The 20,518-nt window shown below is 40.4% G+C and overlaps 1 protein-coding gene across 2 annotated transcripts; it reads right to left on the bottom strand.

Annotated features, from left to right (window-relative positions):
* Positions 1–2,988: 2,988 nt before the first annotated feature.
* On the bottom strand, positions 2,989–9,112 carry MGC69520.S (Novel 7 transmembrane receptor (rhodopsin family) protein S homeolog). 2 transcript variants are annotated; one of them, XM_018231943.2, is made up of 3 exons: positions 8,941–9,112; positions 5,320–5,356; positions 2,989–4,471 (listed from the first exon to the last, which is right to left on the bottom strand). In XM_018231943.2, exon 3 carries the CDS (start codon positions 4,438–4,440, stop codon positions 3,403–3,405), a length of 1,038 nt encoding a protein of 345 aa, XP_018087432.1. In that variant the 5' UTR covers positions 4,441–4,471; positions 5,320–5,356; positions 8,941–9,112; the 3' UTR covers positions 2,989–3,402.
* Between the last annotated feature and the right edge of the window lie 11,406 nt (positions 9,113–20,518).

Raw genomic sequence — 20,518 nt, 5'->3', positions numbered from 1 at the left:
TAATCTGCCAGATTTTGTAAAATGGACATGGTATTTAGGGGGTGAGGTCACAAACTAGGCATGGTCAAAAAAAATGGCACTGTGCGCTGCAGATTTTTTTTTTGTCCCTCTTTCCGTTGCGTACAAGAACAATGCAATAAAACCACAAATTCAATAAAATCAATCATCTTTATTTTTGCCTAGTCAGTGGTGGTTTCAGTAGTTTTGCGGTCCTGTGAAAATGTTATGGGAACAAGCAATAAAAACTCAAATAAAGTTCTCAGATACTAGACACACTGGCCACAGAATAACAATGAAATAAATGCAGTATGTGTTTATATGCAGTTAACAAAGGCGTGTATGTATTAGTGTGCTAGATGTGGACTAAGAAAAAGTGTCAAATTTAGCCAAATTATAAAATTCAGTAAAGTGTGTGATATCATATCCCAGCCAATCAGCCAGCAAGTCAGGGAAAAAAATAATTAAAAAGAAGCAGCCATACACAGAGACCTCTGTGTGGTTTCCTATTGACTTCAATGTAAGCCTGAGGATATACAGTGCTGGCACAAGATAAACTTGATATTGCAACAAAATGTGGTCAATCCTGCACAGGAACTTATATTTAAAGCATTCAGCTGTGCAGTAACTACATTTTATCTACTTCCCATTTTAATTATTATTTGGCACATACAGTCACATGGTTTAACCAGTAATAAGAGAGAGCACCTTTTTATGATCAAATAAAATAGTAATATAAACTACTCTCTTGGCAAAATATTCTCTATGTTCCAATTAAAAATACTTGTGGCTGCAGCCCTACCCAATATACGAACAGTCTCATATTAAAAAATACCTGTGGCTGCAGCCCTTCCCAATAGACCAACAGTCACACAGATTTACTGGAAACCCATAGCCATTTATCCATTTCCGATCACACTCTGCTGATAGGGCCATTCCTGCTATTGGCTGGGGAATCCCAATTTGATTCTATTACAGCTCAGGCTTTGGGATTATTTCCCAGATTCAAATCTTAGCAGTGTTTTCTTCTGAGAAAAGTTGAAAATAAAACCCGAAAGCCAGAACACTGCCCCGAGGCACATCAAATGTCAAATTTATGTACGTTTTTAAAAACTCCCATAAATTCGACCAGTTGAAATGTATTGGTAAAATCTAATTTTTTTAATCTCAGATGAATTAAAATAGACCCAAAAACTCGAATTTGATTCGAATTTTAAAAACTCGATTGGAGTTTTTTCTCCAAAAAAATGTGAATGTCAGGAAGGCTGCAAACAACTCCAAATTGATCCCTGGATCTCTCCCATCGACTTAAACCGCCATTAGGCAGGTTTTAGGTGGCGAATAGTTGATTTTGAGTCCTTAAGGGGCCAGAGTATGATAAATCTCAAAAATAGAATTAAATTTTTAAAAAAAAAAAAAAAAAAAAAAAACACTCCTTAGTCGAATTGACAGTTACAAACATAAAAAAAAAAAAATTCAAATTTAAAATTTTCAATTCCACCCTTGATAAATCTGTCCCTTAGTATTATGGCACAAAAGTATTATGGTTTTGTCTCTGCAGCTTTATTATTTAAGGAAACTGGGAAAACTTTAGGATAATTACTTTTTTTGCATTAGATGCCAAGTCATAAAAGTGTTTAGGGAAATTTTCACTTGTATTGTTTCTTAAAGTTTTAAACTGGAAAATCGGCTCTTCTAGTGCAAAGAGAACAATTGCGCTCTCTGCGCTACCAATGTGGCCCCCCCTGGACCTGCTCCTATGCAAGAACGGTAAGTAAATCGCATTAGCACAGTATTGCGCCTGCCTGTGTGCGAATAGCAGCGCTGAACAAGACACTCCAAATTGCACATTGTAGTATGGAAATTGAAATCCCTCTGTTTCCACAATAGATGATGCACACATTCTTTGGAAAGCAAGACTTCCAAAGAAACAAGGTAAGGTAGGGGGTGCATTACATTGTTAATAGGGTTTCCACATTTTCTGGAAAGAAAATCTGGCCTTTCTATATTTTTATGGTTTCTCTCTATTAATGAAATTGTCATCATGCAACGTTTTTACCAACTAGGTGACATCCCAATATGTGAACCTGTAAAGTAGGGTGGAAAAGTGGTCCCTGCAAACAGAAAGACTACCATGGTTTAATTTCAGTCTGTGCAGAAAAAAAACCAAAAAACAGTTTATATTTATATCTGGAAGTTCACGTAGCATTTATGCTTTTTTTTTTTATATACCCAACTAAATGAGCTCATGGCAAAAAGGGGGTATATTTTCCCTTTACATCCGCTTCAAGTCGATTATGGTTTAAAACCAAGACATTAATTTGAGCAATAATCACTTAGGGATGCACCGAATCCACAATTTTGGATTCGGCCGAATACCGGACCGAATCCTAATTTGCATATGTAAATTAGGGGTGGGAAAGGGAAAACACTTTTTACTTCCTTGTTTTGTGATAAAAAGTCACGCGATTTCCCTCCCCGCCCGATTCGGATTCGGTTCGGCCTGGCAGAAGGATTCGACCGAATCCGAATCCTGCTGAAAAAGGCCGAATCCTGAACCGAATCCTGGATTCGGTGCATCCCTAATTAAACTGCACTGTGTGTTTTCAACTCAAATGAATTGGAGTGCCGATTTTGAGGGTTAGTAATGGAAGTAAAAAAAAGCTGGGGCAAGAAATGCACTACCAACTGCCCCATGTGCAATTACCCTAAAACTGGCCATACACAGATAAACCTCCTTACAAAAGCAAGGTTGATAAATGAGTGGCTTTTTGCCTGACTTGTCCATCTATTTGGCAGGCTACATATGACTGATCCATCATTTATACCAGGCCAATGATCATATCATATAAAGGGCCTATGAAGATCCATTGGAATGAAATACTTCATGTTGCTACTTGGCTGTTTGTGTGTTCAGAGAAATAATAACCAGAAAAAAATGAAGGAAGCATTGCAGTTGGTGCAGGAATCAGGACAGTGTTGACCAAAGTACTTTGTTATCAATACAACAATTTATTATACAACATACTATTTGGTATATTCTTATTATTTCCATACTAATGTTAATACTAAATAATATAATTTTCCCGCACAGCAGGATCAGTTCTCTTTGTGAATAGAAAATCCAAGTTTAAGGCCTGTGCCCATCCACATTTTCCAATTTTGTTTATCCTTATTGAGGTCCAAGGCCATTGTTTCCATAACTCAACTCAAAGAAGGTGCGAGCAAGTTGATCAAAGCTGAAGCTCAAGGGTTTGGGTTGCATGTGTTGGTCATTGCTGCACATTCCATTTCTGAAAGATGTTTAATTCCTTGGGGAACACTAATACATTTGAGGTCAGCCTTTCAGGAGTATAGTCCAATGTCCATTAACAGAATCAGAAAATTTCTAGTCCCAAAAACTACCTACAACCTAGACTGTATTTTGGTTTGGTGTGTACACAGGAGGCCACTGTTCCTCTGAACATTACCTTCACATAAATCATTAAGACATCTAATTTTGCTCTTTTCTTTTCGCCGGAATACCAGGTAAAACCAAAGAGCCCTTATTTTCACCATCAATTCCCGCTTTACTCCTTCACTCACAAAGATATTTAGGAAAGGGTCAAGGGCACTGCTCAGACTGGTGAGAGCAAAGGAGATCCGGTAGGCAGGGCGAATACGCTCCTCTATTGTACAGCTGCAGTAGTCAAAGTCACTCACATAGGAACGGATAAAAAGGACTACATGATACGGCAAGTAGCAGACCACAAATATTGCAGTCATAGACATGAGCAGCCCAGTGATCTTCCTCTTCTGATCTGTTTCCAACGTGGCTGCTCGATAGATGACTCGAATTATGGAGCAGTAGGAAAATAACAAGAGAAACAATGGGATAAGAAAAACCACAAGAATCCGGAAGTAATTCAGATGAGCCATCCATCTTTCCATGGGATATTTCTCATAACAAAGTTCCACATTCTGGATAGAAGTAAAAACATCGTCCCTGGTTAAAAAATAAAAATGCGAGCCCAAAATGATCAGCCAAACTATCACACAAATCACAGCAGCAGTTTTCATGCTCCGGATGATCCTTGAACGGAGTGGGAAAACCATGGCAACAAACCGGTCTGTAGCTATACAGCTAAGAAAGGAAATAGTCGAGTAAAGATTGGCATTGAAGAAAAAGCCCACAATTTTGCAGCTGAGGGTACCAAATAGCCAGTCCTCCTTTGCGGTGTAAACAATCCAGACAGGAAGTGTACTTATGTACATGAGGTCTGATACACAAAGGTTGGCCAGGTAGATGCCCAAGATGTTTCCCTTCTTGATTAGTTGAACAATAACTCCAATAGCTATTAGGTTACTCGGCAAACCAACTATAAAGACACTGCTGTAGATTATGGGGAATAAGACGGCTTCATAATTGTCAGAGAATGAACACGACACGCTCTGGTTACACATTCTTCCAGTGGGAACAGCTGCACTTCAGTTCCTGGCAAACGACAAGAAATAAAATATGACTTTCTACGTTTACTTCTCAAACATGTGATCTCTGGTGTCCCTGGACATGCAAGAAAAGCTTTATTTTAAAGGCAGAGACACACGCTGCTATTTCGGGAGATTAGTCGCCCAGCGTCATATCGCTTTTTGTTCAGGCAACTAAGCTCTCCGAACTGGCGCCCCGCCGGCTAGAATGTAAATCGCCGGCGGGATGGCACTCGCATCGCTTCGGCTTTCTGAAGTTACCCAAAGTTTCCTCTTCGGGCGACTTCAGAAAATTAATCGAGTGCCATCCCACCGGCGATTTACATTCTAGCCGGCGGCCGGCAGTTCGGGGAGCTTAGTTGCCCGAAGAAGAAGCTATATGACGCTGGGCGACTAATCTCCCGAAATAGCAGCTTGTATCTCTGCCCTTAACAGTACAGTAGCTACAGCCAATGGCGTATAGATAAAAACAAACATCCTGCATTTTAAAATGAATGAACCTAATTTCCTCTTGGTTCTCGCCTCATCCAGGATCCCTGAGGAAATTCAATGTCAAAAGCACAGAGGAAACAAAGGGCACAAAACAAACGCTAGGCCTGCTCTTTACACCTGATTATATACCACTGTTGGACAGAATTTCATTTCCTTCACCTACTTTGTTTGCCTGATGTTACTAGGTGTTAAAACTAAGTTGCTGTCTCTCTACAAGCCAAACAGCAAGAGAAGCTTTAAAATGAAGAGGGCCAAGAATCTCTCTCTTCCTGTTAATGCACAAAAAGCACTGACAATTTGGTAGAAATATAATTTTGTGGCGAGTGGGTAAATACTGAGAAGGAACTGATCGCTGCTACTTACATAATGTGTCACTAAGGCCAGACAGGAAAATTCCTCACTGTGTTAAAAAAAAAAAAAAAGAAAAAAAAAAAAAAAGAAAAAGAAATTCTATAATAACATAGTACAGGTATGGGATGCATTATCCGGAAAACCGTTATCCAGAAAATTGGAATTACAGAAAGGCTATCTCCCCTAGACGCCATTATAATCAAATAATCCACATCTTTAAAAATGATTTCCTTTTTCTCTACAACAATAAAACAGTACATTGTACTTGATCCCTAAAATATTATTATTTAATCCTTATTGGAGGCAAAACCAGCCAATTGGGTTTATTTTAATGTTTACAGGTTTTTCTATTAGACCAAAGGTATGAAGATCCATATTATGGAAAGATCTGTTATTCAGAAAGCCCCAGGTCCTGAGCATTCTGGATAACAGGTCCCATACCTGTACTAACTTTTATTAACTGTGCATGGAAGAATAGGAAACAGCTTCAAATTGTCATTGCTTCAAAACAAACAAGTGAATAAATCAGCTCAATGGTAAGTGCATTGGCCAATCTGCAAAAAGACAAATCTCTTTATTGTTCCCATCATAGGCTTTTATATTCCCAGAAAAGCAAACCCATTGATCCTGTCTTAAACAAAAACCCTATAAACATTAAATCCACTTAGTCAGCATTTGCTGTGCCTTTCATGTGGTTATAAAGGTAAGGGTGACATTCTAGAGCTCAGCACACTGCATGCCGAGAGAGAGATATTCATGCAGACTGGGCCGAAAGTACAATTTCCATGCATTATTTTTCATTCCACTGTATCTATTGAAAAGCCCCCCATGTGTTAAAGGAACAGTAACACCAAAAAATGAGTTTTAAAGGAATGACAATATAATATACTGTTGAGTTGTATTGGTAAAACTGGTGTTTTTGCTTCAGAAACACAACTATAGTTTATATAAACAAGCTGCTGTGTAGCCATGGGGGCAGACATTCAAGCACAGGATACACAGTAGATAACAGATAAGTACTACTATAGTTTATATAAACAAGCTGCTGTGTAGCCATGGGGGCAGCCATTCAAGCTCAGGATACACAGATAACAGACAAGAATCCCATTATCTGCTGTATATCCTATGCCTTTTCTCCTTTTTCAGCTTTGAATGGCTGCCCCCGTGTCAACACAGCAGCTTGTTTACATAAACAACAGTTGCGTTTCTGAAGCAAACACATCAGTTTCACCAGCGCAGCACAACAGTACATTATATTTTCATTCGTTTAAGACACTTATTTTTTGGAGTTACTGTTCCTTTAAGTTGATCTTTCTACCCACACTTATCACTTCCTGCTGTATTTTTCATGTTGTTAAAGAGATGTTGTCATGATTCTTTTATGATGTAGTTTTTATTTCTAAATTACACTGTTTACACTGCATATAATTCACTCTACAATATAACATTTCATTTCTGAACCAGCAAGTGTATTTAGTTGTAATATTGGTGTGTAGGTGCATCTCAGGTCATTTTCCCTGGTCATGTGCTTTCAGAAAGAGCCAGCACTTTAGGATAGAACTGCTTTCTGGCAGGCTGTTTCTTCTACTCACTGTAACTGAATGTGTCTCAGTGGGACCTGGATTTTACTATTGAGTGCTGTTCTTAGATCTACCAGGCAGCTGTTATCTTGTGTTAGGGAGCTGCTATCTGGTTACCTTCCCATTGTTCTGTTGTTAGGCTGCTGGGGGGGGTGATATCACTCCAACTTGCAGTACAGCAGTAAAGAGTGACTGAAGTTTATCAAAGCACAAGTCACATGACTGTGGGCAGCTGCAAAACTGACAATATGTCTAGCCCCATGTCAGATTTCAAAATTAAATATAAAAACATTTGCTCTTTTGAGAAACGGAATCAGTGCAGAATTCTGCTGGAGCAGCACTATTAAGTGATGTGCTTTGAAAAAAAACATGTTTTCCCATGACAGTATCCCTTTAAGGTGGCCATACATGCAGAGATCCTCTCGTTTGGCAATGTCGCCAGATGAGCAGATGTCTCCCCAATATGCCCAGGCTGATCACAACTATGAAAATAAAGGCGTTCGGGTTGAAGATTGAATCAACTAACCTATGTGGTCCTTGATCCGGCACAATTTTTAAACCTGGCTGATCGACATCTGGCTGATTTTGGGCAGATATCAATCAGGGAAGCCCATTGGCAGTTAATATCGGCCCATGTATGGCTACCTTTAGATTTATCCAATTATAGAATTTCGTTGCAGTAATAACACAAGGCCAAAGTAAAAAAAGACCCAGTCAGGGCCTGGTGTATATACATCATCTGCCCAAATGTTTGGATAGTGACATGCCCAGTAAAGGATTTTGCTGTAGCCCAGTAACATTTAATTATCTCAATGGCCATTTTACAAAAATGTCCCTAAATGATAGATGCCTAGTGTGTTCTAAGAGAATGTAAGCTCTTCAAGATATGGACCGAACCCTAATGGTGCATTGAAACATCTAGTGCAGAGGTCCCCAACCTTTTTTTACCCGTGAGCCACATTCAAATGTAAAAAGAGTTGGGGAGCAACACAAGCATGAAAAAGTCCTTTGGGGTGCCAAATAAGGGCTGTGATTGGCTATTTGGTAGCCCCTATGTGGACTGGCAGCCTACAGGAGACTTTGCTTGGTACTAGACTTACTTTTTATGCAAAACTTGCTTCCAAGCATGGAATTCAGAAATTAGCACCTGGTTTGAGGACACTGAGAGCAACATCCAAGGGGTTGAGGAGCAACATGTTGCTTACGGGCTACTGGTTGGAGACCACTGATCTAGTTTTTAAAACTGAGCACAGTGATGAGTGCCAGAATCTTGCACTGTAAATAGCACATTTTTATTTTACTTCCGAATCCTTTTAATTTACCCATGCTGCCCGGATCATATAGCTATACACACACTACAAAATACCAGGGTCAAATATCTACACAGCAAAAAACAATTTAAAACCTACGTATATGTAGAGTAAAAAACAAATCCCAAATCGATTACCCCATCTTTCTACTACTCCCCCTTTCAAAAGAGCTTAATCCACTTCTGAACTCTGAATGTCTGAACTACTCCCTTTAGCAAAGCAAAATGGCCAATGCTGGACTGGCTTTTATGGATATTATACAGTACTGCAATTATCTGTCAACTGCATTTTATTTATTACTACAACACATGACAAAAAATGTGTTTTTTTCCAAAAAGTGTGAGTAGCAAAGTTACTGAAAACTTAACTCTATCTTTCTGAATCTGATCTTGTTACGGCAAGCAAAATGGAGTAAACTGTAACATAACTTTGGTTACATTAAAATTGTACAACCCGGTACAGCTAGGGTTGCCACCTTTTCTGGAAAAAAATACCAGCCTTCTTATATATCTTTTTTCCCTATAAATAAAATTGGGATCAACCATCATTTTTACCGGCCAGGTGGCAACCCTAACAGCAGCCTATTCTTACTTACAGAGACAGCAATGAGGCTCTCCAATGTACAGACTCAGCACACAGCCACAAACTCACATCACATAGTTGAACATTAAAACATGCCCCTAATGCACACAAACGTACAACTCCCCAACATCACACTGACAAATCTGAACAAGCACATTTACCTCTGAGACCAGACCCAAATGAAGCTCCTCTGCTCCAGACTTCACAGCACATCAGAGCCAGCCACTGAGAGCCATTCTAAGCAGCCACAGGCACAATGAAAAACACCCCAATCACCCACGGCTTTTTATATTGTGTTTGTGAGTCATTCCCAGTTTCCTATAGATAACTACAGGGAGGGGGCTAATAGTGCTTGTTTAAAGCCAATACCGGCACATCCTTTGTGGTGTTTTCCCCCTCCCCCACCCCCCAAAAAAAGGTTTCTCATGCACAGCATGCCTAATTGTGCAAGTTAGAAACAGCTCACTCATTCAGTTCTTTTTTTTAACTATTTATGTTTTCGTTTGTTTTAAATAATCCTATTTAAAAGATTACACAATGAGTTTGCCCCTTTAATAAATAAAAAAGTTTGCTTGGAACATTGTTTTGCTCTTCTTTAATTAAAATCTGTTTGCAACAAAGTCTTAAGAAACATTTCCACGCAGAGCACTGAATATAGAATTCAGAGCTAAGGGCAGTGCCACACGCTGCTATTTCGGGAGATTAGTCGACCAGCAACAAATCGCTTCTTCTTCGGGCGACTAATCTCCCCGAACTGCCTTCCCGCTGGCTAGAATGTAAATCGATGGCGGGGTGGCACTCGTAGTCGCCCAAAGTTGCCTCACCAGGAAATTTTGGGCGACTTCAGAAAGACGAAACGATCTGAGCGCATTCCCGCCTGCGATTTACATTCTAGCCAGCTGGAAGGCAGTTTGGGGAGATTAGTTGCCTGAAGAAGAAGCGATTTGTTGCTGGGCGACTAATCTCCTGAAATAGCAACATGTGTCTCTGCACTAACCCACTAGGATTTTATGAGCAGTGAGATGTAAAGATGCCATTAATATTCCTATCTATTACATAAAACCATGTTAGGTAGTTCTCATAGAAATTATTCATTATTATGTCAGTCCCAACCTAGGGGAGCTTGCAATCTCTTTCAGGGTTGGCCTGGGGGGCCTAGGCCCACAAAAGCAGGGGCCACCCTGTTCACATTCACACAAAACAAACATCAGGAGTCAATTAACTTGTTTGTACCTTTAAAAAAAAACATGGACAAATGGGGAGGACATGACAACTTTTTTCCCGATGTCCTTCGACGGGCTTTCCCAAACGATATCTGGCCGATGTTGGTCGGGCAGGGTTAAAAATCCCGGGGGATCTCGGCCGCATGTATTCGTTGTATCAACTATTTTATGATCCGATCGTTGGGCCCTAAGATCAGCCTGATATTGCCCACCTCAATGTGGGCATATCGGGGACAGATCAGAGACATCAGAAAATAACCTTTTTTATTTTCTAAATAAAATAACATTGTCTTTGAATATTTATAATTTTGCCATAAACGTATTTGCCTGATGCTTTTACATTACCTTTCTTGCTACCCTTTTCCTCTATGAAGGGGCTGTTATATTTGAGCTTCAAGAGTCTGATAGCATTAGAAACTCTAACTGATAGGTTGAGAAGAGACAGACAGGTTGGCAAAACAGTCAGGTTTAGGAACTTCAAGTAACAATTACTTACAAAGCAGAACTATAAGCGAAAAATGATCAACGTGACCTATAGGTAACTTTTAAGGTAGATTAACATTTAGAAAAGAAAATTTTTAGTGTCAGTATCACTTTAAGACATTTACGTGTCCCTGGCTGAAGGGCTGGTTGTGGTTACAGAGTGTGTATAGGATTTTGGTAATTTACCAGTTCAAATCAACTGGTTTCTGCAATTTCTGTCGAGTGGAATAAACAGTTGGCAACATTTCTAAATCAGAAACATTTTCAGCAACTCACCCTTGTTGGGTTGGTACATCCATGGGCATAATTACCACAAACCTAATACATTTGAGCAACATCAAACACAGCCACCAGTGTATAAAATAAAACATAAACACCATGTTCATGGTATCTTTATTCTTCAAATCAAGTTGCTATTTCAATATAAAAATGTCATTTTGGCACAAATTGCCACGGGGCTAAACCCAGTTATTGAGTGGTCAATCTGTACATGTATTGAGGGTGAAACTAGGGTTGTCACCTTTTTAAAAAAAAATGTACGGGCCATGGTGGGGGGCGGGAACTAAAGGGTCAGGCCGTGATGTAAAAAGGGACGGAGCCGTGTCTGCAAAAGGGGCGGGGTCACGTCACCAGAAGCCGAAGAAAATGTACGTTTTTACCGGAGGGCAAGGACTTTTGTTAAGGTTATTGTAATTGTAACATTGTAATACCAGCCAGGTTTATGGATATCTATATAAATGATAAATATGTCTGGCCAATGACGAGAGCTTCTTATTGATCAGTGGCTGCATGGGTCACAGTGATCTGATTGGTTCAGCAGCAGCATTTATAAACAATGTGTCATTTGGCAAATCAAAACTGTGCATTCAGCTGAATTGTAGCCAGCATAAAACTACTTTAAGGTACACCCTGTATTCAACACATTCATTTTATTTTTGGAACATTGCCATCAGTAACATGCTTGCCTACCTTTTTGAAACGTGCTTCGCAACAACTAGAGATATACTATAACTTTAAAAGTAATCGCAATTGTAATAACATAAAATCAAATTAGTTGATGGCACACTGTTTACAGGTGAAGACTAAATATTTTTTTAAATGGAATTTGGGAATGCTAAAACAGTGGCTTCATTGTATTAAAACTTAATGGCTTTAATTCTAAGACATAATTAGAATACATAGCCATTGTCCCTTTATAAAGCTCAGATTCCATCAGCATTGTGTGTGTGAGCCTATTGTTTAGCTGACCAATGCATTTTTACAGCAGGGTCAAAATCCCCCAGGCTACATATTCAGCCCCCTCAGTTAGAATAATGGAAATGTGTAGACCTGGGATTCCTACTGACAATTAGTTGTCCTTGTGAGAGATCACTGCTTTCTTCTAACAAATAGCAAAGACAATGTCTCATACGGACACTTCATTTGCTTCTTTATCTTTAAACATAATGTGATTACTTGTATTCTTATTGTTTCTTCTCTTTATTTCTGCTTACTCACAGCTTTTTATGGATCCAAATAGGGCAACTTCTCAGAACCCACATATATTGGTGTCCCACAGGGCTACAAATTTAGGTAGGAAGATCTGTTCTGATTCCCCCCATTAGGACTTACTTATTTGACATGAACAGAACACAGCTAAGGCGCATGGATCATCCACTTTCCTCTGCCTTCGTTTTATATGCAGGCTTAGAAAAGCGGAACTGTTGTCATGTGCTTCTCCCTGCAGCTCCATTAACAGGCATGGCTTCAGTCTGTGAGCAGCTACACTGAGCAGATATCACCATAAAAATACATACTTCGTGTTTCCAAATGCTTATACACTCAGGGGCCCATTCACCAAGCTCGAGTGAAGGATTCGAAGTAAAAAAACTTTGAATTTAGAAGTGTTTTTTTTGGCTACTTCAACCATTGAATGGGCTACTTCGACCTTCGACTACGACTTTGAATTGAAGGATTCGAACTAAAAATCGTTCAACTATTCGATAGTCGAAGTACTGTCTCTTTAAGAAAAAACTTCGACCCCCTAGTTCGCCACCTAAAAGTTCCCGAACCCAATGTTAGCCTATGGGGAAGGTCCCCATAGGCTTGGCTAAATTTTTTGGTCAAAGGATAATCCTTTGATCGTTGGATTAAAATCCTTCGAAGGCGCATGGATCATCCACTTTCCTCTGCCTTCGTTTTATATGCAGGCTTAGAAAAGCGGAACTGTTGTCATGTGCTTCTCCCTGCAGCTCCATTAACAGGCATGGCTTCAGTCTGTGAGCAGCTACACTGAGCAGATATCACCATAAAAATACATACTTCGTGTTTCCAAATGCTTATACACTCAGGGGCCCATTCACCAAGCTCGAGTGAAGGATTCGAAGTAAAAAAACTTCGAATTTCGAAGTGTTTTTTTGGCTACTTCGACCATCGAATGGGCTACTTCGACCTTCGACTACGACTTCGAATCGAAGGATTCGAACTAAAAATCGTTCGACTATTCGACCATTCGATAGTCGAAGTACTGTCTCTTTAAGAAAAAACTTCGACCCCCTAGTTCGCCACCTAAAAGCTACTGAACCCAATGTTAGCCTATGGGGAAGGTCCCCATAGGCTTGGCTACGTTTTTTTGGTCGAAGGATAATCCTTCGATCGTTGGATTAAAATCATTCGAATCGGTCGATTCGAAGGATTTAATTGTTTAAATCCTTCGAAACTAACGTTTATTAATCGTTTATTCCTTCTATCGTTCGATCAAACTATTTGTGCAAAATCCTTCGACTTCGATATTCGAAGTCGAAGGATATTCATTCCCAGTCGAATATCGAGGGTTAAAACCCTCGATATTCAACCCTTGATGAATTTGCCCCTCGGTGTAGCTTCAGACAGGTCTGGACTGAGAATTAAAATAGGCCCTGGCATTTCAGGTACACACATTGCCCACATCAGCCCAGAAAGAAGCCCAAACAGCTCCAACCAGCCCACAAAATACTGACTTTCTATGGGACCTTAGAGAAGCCCCTCTGGCATTTGCCAGAACCCACAGATTGCCAGTCCGGGCCTGGCTTCAGATGGACTGGCGCTGTGTCTGTCCTAGCCTAAAGGTGGCCATACACTAAAAGATCCGCTCATTTCCCGATGTCACCAAACGAGAGGATCTCTCCCCGTTATGCTCACCTTGAGGTGGGCGATATTGGACTGATCCGAACGATCGGATCATAACGAAGGGTAAACGGGCAGTCGGATCGCAGGACCACGTCAATGAACAGATGTGGTCCGCAATCCGATGGGATTTTTAGTCCTGTCCGATCCACATCTGCCCGACTTTCGGGCCAGATATCAATCGGGGAAGCCTGTCGTAAGGTCCAAATATTTATCAGCCCGTAAAGCAACCCCGATTAAAATCAAAGGGTACCACACCTGTCTGACCACATATGCAGTTTATGTAATAAAATGCCCATGTGGGTTTCTTTACATAGGACAAACTACCCGCCAAGTGAGGGAAAGGATACGGGAACATAAATCGGCCATTAAAACTTAAAAGATCGAGCAAGCTGTAGCGGGGCACTTTGTAGAGATGGGCCATGGGGTACAACAGTTACGATTCCGGGTGGTGGAAACTGTACCCCGCCCCAGACGAGGCGATGATAGAGTAAAGAAACTCCTAAAAAAGGAAGCGTACTGGATCCACCGCCTGGAAACAAAGAATACGATTTACAGACTATTTTCTAAAGTTTTGCTTTTAATTCTGGTTTTAATATTTATATTTTACAGGTTAAATTATACACAATCATGCGAACAGTATGGATTACATCAGGCATGTCCAAAGTCCAAATTGCGGCCCTTTTTCAAATTTACACTGGCCTCCATCATGAAATTAATAATTATGTGGCCGCAGCACAGTGCGATCAGGAATTGCGTAGCCGTAGCAGTAATATTTGGGCACATGATTAGTAAAAAGATCTGCCACTTGGTCTATTCTGCTGCCTGTGTGCTGAAGGTGTTAGTAATAGACACGTACGTGATGCACCGCTCTCGCATACTTTTTAGGGCTGAAGGCGCAATAGACGTACTGACGTGCCAGTACAGTAAACTAAAGACATAAGAGAGAGCAGTGCGTCACTACATGCCGGTACTAATATTCTTCATCTCCTCAATCAACCTCTATTCTCCTATTCTATTTTCTGTCATCTGTAACTGTAATCAACTATTCCATCTATTTAGCCTCTTTGTTCTCATAGAAATAGGGAATGGCCATAAAATAGGCCAAAAGCTTAGCAGCATGAGGGGCCACTGACACCTGGGCCCACCGGGAGTTTTCCTGGTATCCCTGTGGGCCAGTCCGACACTGAGACAGAGTATGGCACACACAGGGAGCATTGGGCAGGCAGAGTATGGCACACACACAAGGAGGCAGCATAGGGCAGATAGAGTATAGCACACATAGGGAGCATAGGACAGGCAGAGTATGGCACACACAGGTAGAGTAGGGCAGACAGAATATGATACACACAGGCAGAGTATGGTACATACAGGTAGAGTAGGTTGGGCACAGACAGAGCAGGGCAGGAGACAGGGAAACCTCTCAGGACCACTCTGAAATTAACAGTATGTACTGTACTATGCACAGTGACACAATGTCAGTGCTGCTCCTACAGTTTGTCTGAGGTGTGAATAGGGGAATAGTTATTGTGTGAGTACAATGTACTGCAAAGGGCTTTATAAAAAATATACCATTTGCAGCTCAGTATTTGCAGATTGGCTGGTGTTTATCTCCGAAAAAAATAAAAAATGAAGGACAATTGAAAAGTTGCTTGGAATTAGCCATTCTATAACATACTAACAGTTAACTTAAAGGTACACCACCCCTTTAAAAAAAATCCTTAACTTTAGTGGAGAAGTTGTATTCTTACTTTGGTATTACGGTTCATTTGCTTTCGTAGTTGCTGGCTTGCACTTCTTCCATTAGCACAGATCTATATTGCATGCCTTGTGATATTTAAAGGAAAATTCAAACCTAACGTTAAAAAAATGCTACCCTACATAGACCCCCCTCCCTCCTCCCCCAGCCTAAGTGTTACCCCGGGCAAATGCCCCTAAGTCTTTACTTACCCCTCGGTGCAGATTCAGGCATCGGAGTTCATGGGCAGCATCTTCTTCTCTTTGGAAATCTTCGGAATGAGAAATGCGTGACAGCGCATGCGCAATTGGAACAATTTTCTGTCTTGCGACAACTGCGAGCGTGCCGAAACTCACAAAATTTGCCAGAGCGCTGGTCTCATTCTGAAGATTACCGAAGAGAAAAATATGGCGTCCATGAAATCTGATGCCTGAATCTGCACCGAGGGGTAAGTAAAACGTTTGCCCAGGGTATCAATAAGGCTGGGGGGGAGGAGAGGGTCTATGCAGGCAGCGCCCCACTAGGTTTCCAGGAAATTCTGCTCTTCTAGTGCAGAGAACGCAATTATGCTCTTATGGACCCCCCCCCCGGAACAAAAAGGTGAGCAAACCGGGGAAGGGGGGGGGGCTGCAGCAACACCAAGCTGCCTCAGGCGGTGGAAGGGCCAGGATCGCCCCATCTTGGGTAGGGAGGTAGGGATTTTTTAACTTTAGGGTTTAGTTCTCCTTTAAGTTCACATGCTTGAGGGTAGCACTACAAATTTCTTGGGGTCACTTCAGGAGCCTTATACCCTTTTTCAAGTGTATGATTGGGTTTTGCAATCATTTGGATCACCATACCTCAAGTCTACTAAAAACATTTAACATTATAAACACATTAGTATTGTTTTGCCACCAATAGGTATTCCTGCAGTTTAATTAGGATCAAGAACAAGGTACTTTTATTATTACAGAGACGAAAGAACATTTTTAAGAATTAGAATTCCTTGCTTAAAATAGTTTCTATGGGAAATGGCCTTCCAGTACTTCAGACCTTTCTGGATATCGCTTTTCAGGAATAAGAGGTACCTGTATTAGCACACGGCGCTGTAAATGTTTTTATTACAATGCTGAGTCATGAGGAAAGGTGAAAATCTTTCCCCGCAAGTTAACAGGGGTAGCAAAAAAAAAGCCGATTTTCCCGGCTATGGGGCTCAAATCGCCCGAGTGCAGACCCATGACCTGTGCCCTAAAATGTGTTATGACTCTATAAGAGCTTGCTGATTGACTTATGAATTTGTCCCGATTTTTTCAAATTTTTCATCTGATTTTCAGGATTTTTTTAGATTTTTCACCCAAAACCTAAAATTTTGAATGCTTTTTGCCCAAAAACGCTGTAAAACTTCGGGGTATTGCAGGAAACCCAGCGCACATCAAAAAATCATTGGGACTTCTCCCATTGACTTATTTGCAACCTCAACAGGTCTGAGATTCTAGATTTTCAGATTCCATCCTCGGGGATTAATAAATTCTGAAAAATTTGTGAATTTCGAAAAGTCCGATTTTATTAAAAAAAAAATTCACAAATTTTTCGTTATTTTTGCATTTGGAGTTTAGTAAATAACCCCCCATATTGTACATGTTGGCAGCTTTGTTGGAAAGTAATGGGAATCTAATTAAGTAACAATGAATAATGAACCCGAGGCTAAAATAATTCTGCATTGCTTAAAAGAAAGAAAAAAATCATATGCTTAGGTCAGATCAAGCTCACGGGGAGTCCAGATCATTGTACGTTGGCTTGGCACCAGAATCAATGGCTGTTCTTGCCCATTGTGCCGTTGGGCAAGTTATTTTATATCCATGTAACTTATCCACCAAAATTAGGCTGCAATCTATACAAGACTATTTAGCTTGACTATATATGAATCTAGTGCGGCATACATGTGAGGTCTGAATAAGGATCAATATTATTCAACTTCATATTTGGTGCTTGTACAACGCTCCAATAAAAGCAGACACTGAGTTTGAGTCAGAACAGTGAGTGTTATATATACAATAAATAAAACCAGTTTTGGCTCAGATAGGCATGTCTTAGGGTCAGGCCACACTGGGCGTTTTGAGGAGGTTTTAATTGCCTCGTTTTTGCGTAGATCAATCTCCCCAAACGCCTTCCCTCACTCTGCGCCGGCTAAAATGAAAAACTGCCGGCGCTAATCACACGTGACGATTCGAAACTACACCATAAAAATCATGACAGCATCCCTTCAAACTGTGGTTTTAAGCCACTGTTAAAGTATTGCCTTTGGCTGTTCTGTGGCTCTGAAAGTTGTAGTTCAGCAACAGCTGCAAAGCCTTCAGTTGCAGATCCAAGGCACTGCTTTAAAGGGGTGGTTCACCTTTAAGGCAACTTTTAGTATGTTATAGCATGGCCAATGCTAAGCAACTTTTCAATTGGTTTTCATTATTTTTGTTTTATAGTTATTTGCCTTTTTCTTCTGACTCTTTCCAGCTTTCAAATGAGCGTCGCTGACTCCCTTCTAAAAAAACAAATGCTCAGTAAGGCTACGAATGTATTGTTATTGTTACTTAATATTCCTGATCTTTCTATTCAGGCCTCTCCTATTTATATTCCAGTCTCTTATTCAAATCAGTGCATGGTTGCTAGGGGAATCTGCACCCTACCCTACATCATACTAAAAGTTATCTCAAAGGTGAACCACCCAAAAACACTAAGGGGGAAATTCAGTAACGGGCGAAAATTCGCCAGCGACGGCTTCGCCGCCTTCACCACACCCAACTTCCCACAGACAACGCAAATTCATGAAGTTGTGAAGTTTCGTCGCCAGGGCCAAATGTTTGCAAAGTTGCGCTAGCATTACTACGGCAGGTGTAGTGAAGTTGCGCTAGTGTTAGATAATTTACATACGGCGGGAAGTTAAAGTTAAATGGACGTATATGTTGCAGCAAATACATTACATTACACAAGCCCAGGGAAGCTTAATAAAAGAAAATAAAGTTGTTACTGTATATTGCCCTACACATGAGCCCAGTTTATGTGCCATATGTTAGGAAATGTAGGGGGGGGGAGGGTACCCCATAAAAAATGTACGATCTTTTTCAGCCTATCACCCTGTAAAAAGGAAAAGACGCCAGTGTTTTTTGGGACTTAGAAAAAAAATTTTTGGACCAAGTCCTATCTACTCTATTACACTTCACCTGGTCTGAGGTGGCGAAGGCAAGTCTGGCGATAAAGGTAACGTTCAGTAAAAACATAGTGAATTTGCGTAGTAACGCTCTTTCGCCAGAGCGAAAATACGCCTGGCGTTAGAGTGCGAAGTTGCGCTAGAGTCTATCTCCTTCGCTAGCGTAATTACGCCAGCGCCCGTTAGTAAACCGTCAAAGTGCTGAAATGACGTCATGCTGGCGAATCGTTAGCCACTTCGCCCTTTAGTAAATTTCCCACTAAACCTTTGGGATAAACAGAATAAGAAAGAGCAAGGGAAAAGTAGACCTTTTAGTAAAGTGCAGGGGCTGTGTCACACATCTGCTTTTTAAAAATCCTTGACATGGTGTAAAAACGCCATGTGTTTATTATGTAGCATGTTGTTATATATTATGAATTTATCATTTTTATTTTTATAATAATTAATATATTTGATAAATGTATATATTACCCATCGTTAATTCAGTTCTTCCACCTTCCCACCACAGAGACCAAGGGGCAGATTTAGCAAGGGTCGAATTTCAAGGGTTAATAAACCCTCGAATTCCACCCTCGAAGTAAAATCCTTCGAATTCGAAGGATTTTAGCGCAAATACTTTCGGTCAAACGATCGACTAAAAATCCTTCGATCGAACGATAAAATCCTTTGAGTCAAACGCTTTTAATTGATCGAACGAACGATTCGGTCATAAAAAACTTAGAAAAGTGCTGGGGAAGGTCCCCATAGGCTTACATTGAACCTCGGTAGGTTTAAAGTGGCAAATTATGTAGTCGAAGTATTTTTTTAAAGAGACAGTACTTCGACTATCAAATGGTCAAATAGTCGAATGGTTTTTACTTCGAACCGTTCGAATCATTCGATTCGATCGAATTCGACCCATTCGATGGTCGAGGTACCCAAAAAAATACTTAGAAATTCAATTTTTTTTTTCATTCGAATCCTTCACTCGAGCTTAGTAAATCTGCCCCCTGATGTCTACTCCAGCTATTTAGCCTCGTTATCAGGTTCATGTAAGAACTTGCATTTGTACAGGCAATAACACTAGTGATGAGCGAATAAATTCGCCTAGCTAATTTCTGCATTTCCCAGACGAAGAATACATTCGTGAAACTTCAGTGAAAATTCACCAGCGGGGAATTCGCACGTTTTTCGACTAAGCGAAATGGGAGAAATTCGCCCGTCACTAAATAACACGCATTAGCGCATATAATGACAACTCGGGGGGGGGGGAAGCAATGAACGCGGGCACATAAAAAAAGGACATTAAAATGTGATATCAAGGATCCTATTATTATTATGCACGTAGCATAATGCAACATCCTTGCCTATGTATTTAATCTTATAATTATTTAGGGCAAATCTACTTCTGTGTGAGTGGAGAAATCTGCATGGATTTTCTATCGTAATGTTTCATTGGCATTTTTTTGCTTTATAAAATTACCAAGTGTGACAATGTTTTGTTATTGCAGCAAATTCCAGTTACAGCTCAGATTATCCTTGTAAACGAATGCAAAGTGTCTCTTGAGAAAGGAGAGGTCGATGGTCCGTAATGAAAAATCTTTATCATTAAAGGGATACGGTCATGATTTTTATGATGTTTTTATTTCTAAATTACACTGTTAACACTGCAAATAATTCACTCTACAATAGTCATTTCTGAACCAGCAAGTGTATTTTTTAGTTGTAATATTGGTGTGTAGGTGCATCTCAGGTCATTTTGCCTGGTCATGTGCTTTCAGAAAGAGCCAGCACTTTAGGATGGAACTGCTTTCTGGCAGTCTGTTGTTTTTCCTACTCAATGTAACTGAATGTGTCACAATGGGACCTGGATTTTACTATTGAGTGTTGTTCTTAGATCTACCAGGCAGCTGTTATCTTGTGTTAGGGAGCTGCTATCTGGTTACCTTCCTATTGTTCTGTTGTTAGGCTGCTGGGGGGGGGGAAGGGAG

This window comes from Xenopus laevis, chromosome 8S (genome assembly GCF_017654675.1).
Source record: "Xenopus laevis strain J_2021 chromosome 8S, Xenopus_laevis_v10.1, whole genome shotgun sequence".
NCBI lineage: Eukaryota > Metazoa > Chordata > Amphibia > Anura > Pipidae > Xenopus > Xenopus laevis.
Note: the sequence above shows the minus strand (reverse complement) of the source record. Positions and strands in the feature narration are given on the sequence as shown.

Bases quoted from the DNA above. Each gene is read 5' to 3' on its own strand.
- MGC69520.S (XM_018231943.2), bottom strand. From the start codon at position 4,440: ATGTGTAACCAGAGCGTGTCGTGTTCATTCTCTGACAATTATGAAGCC.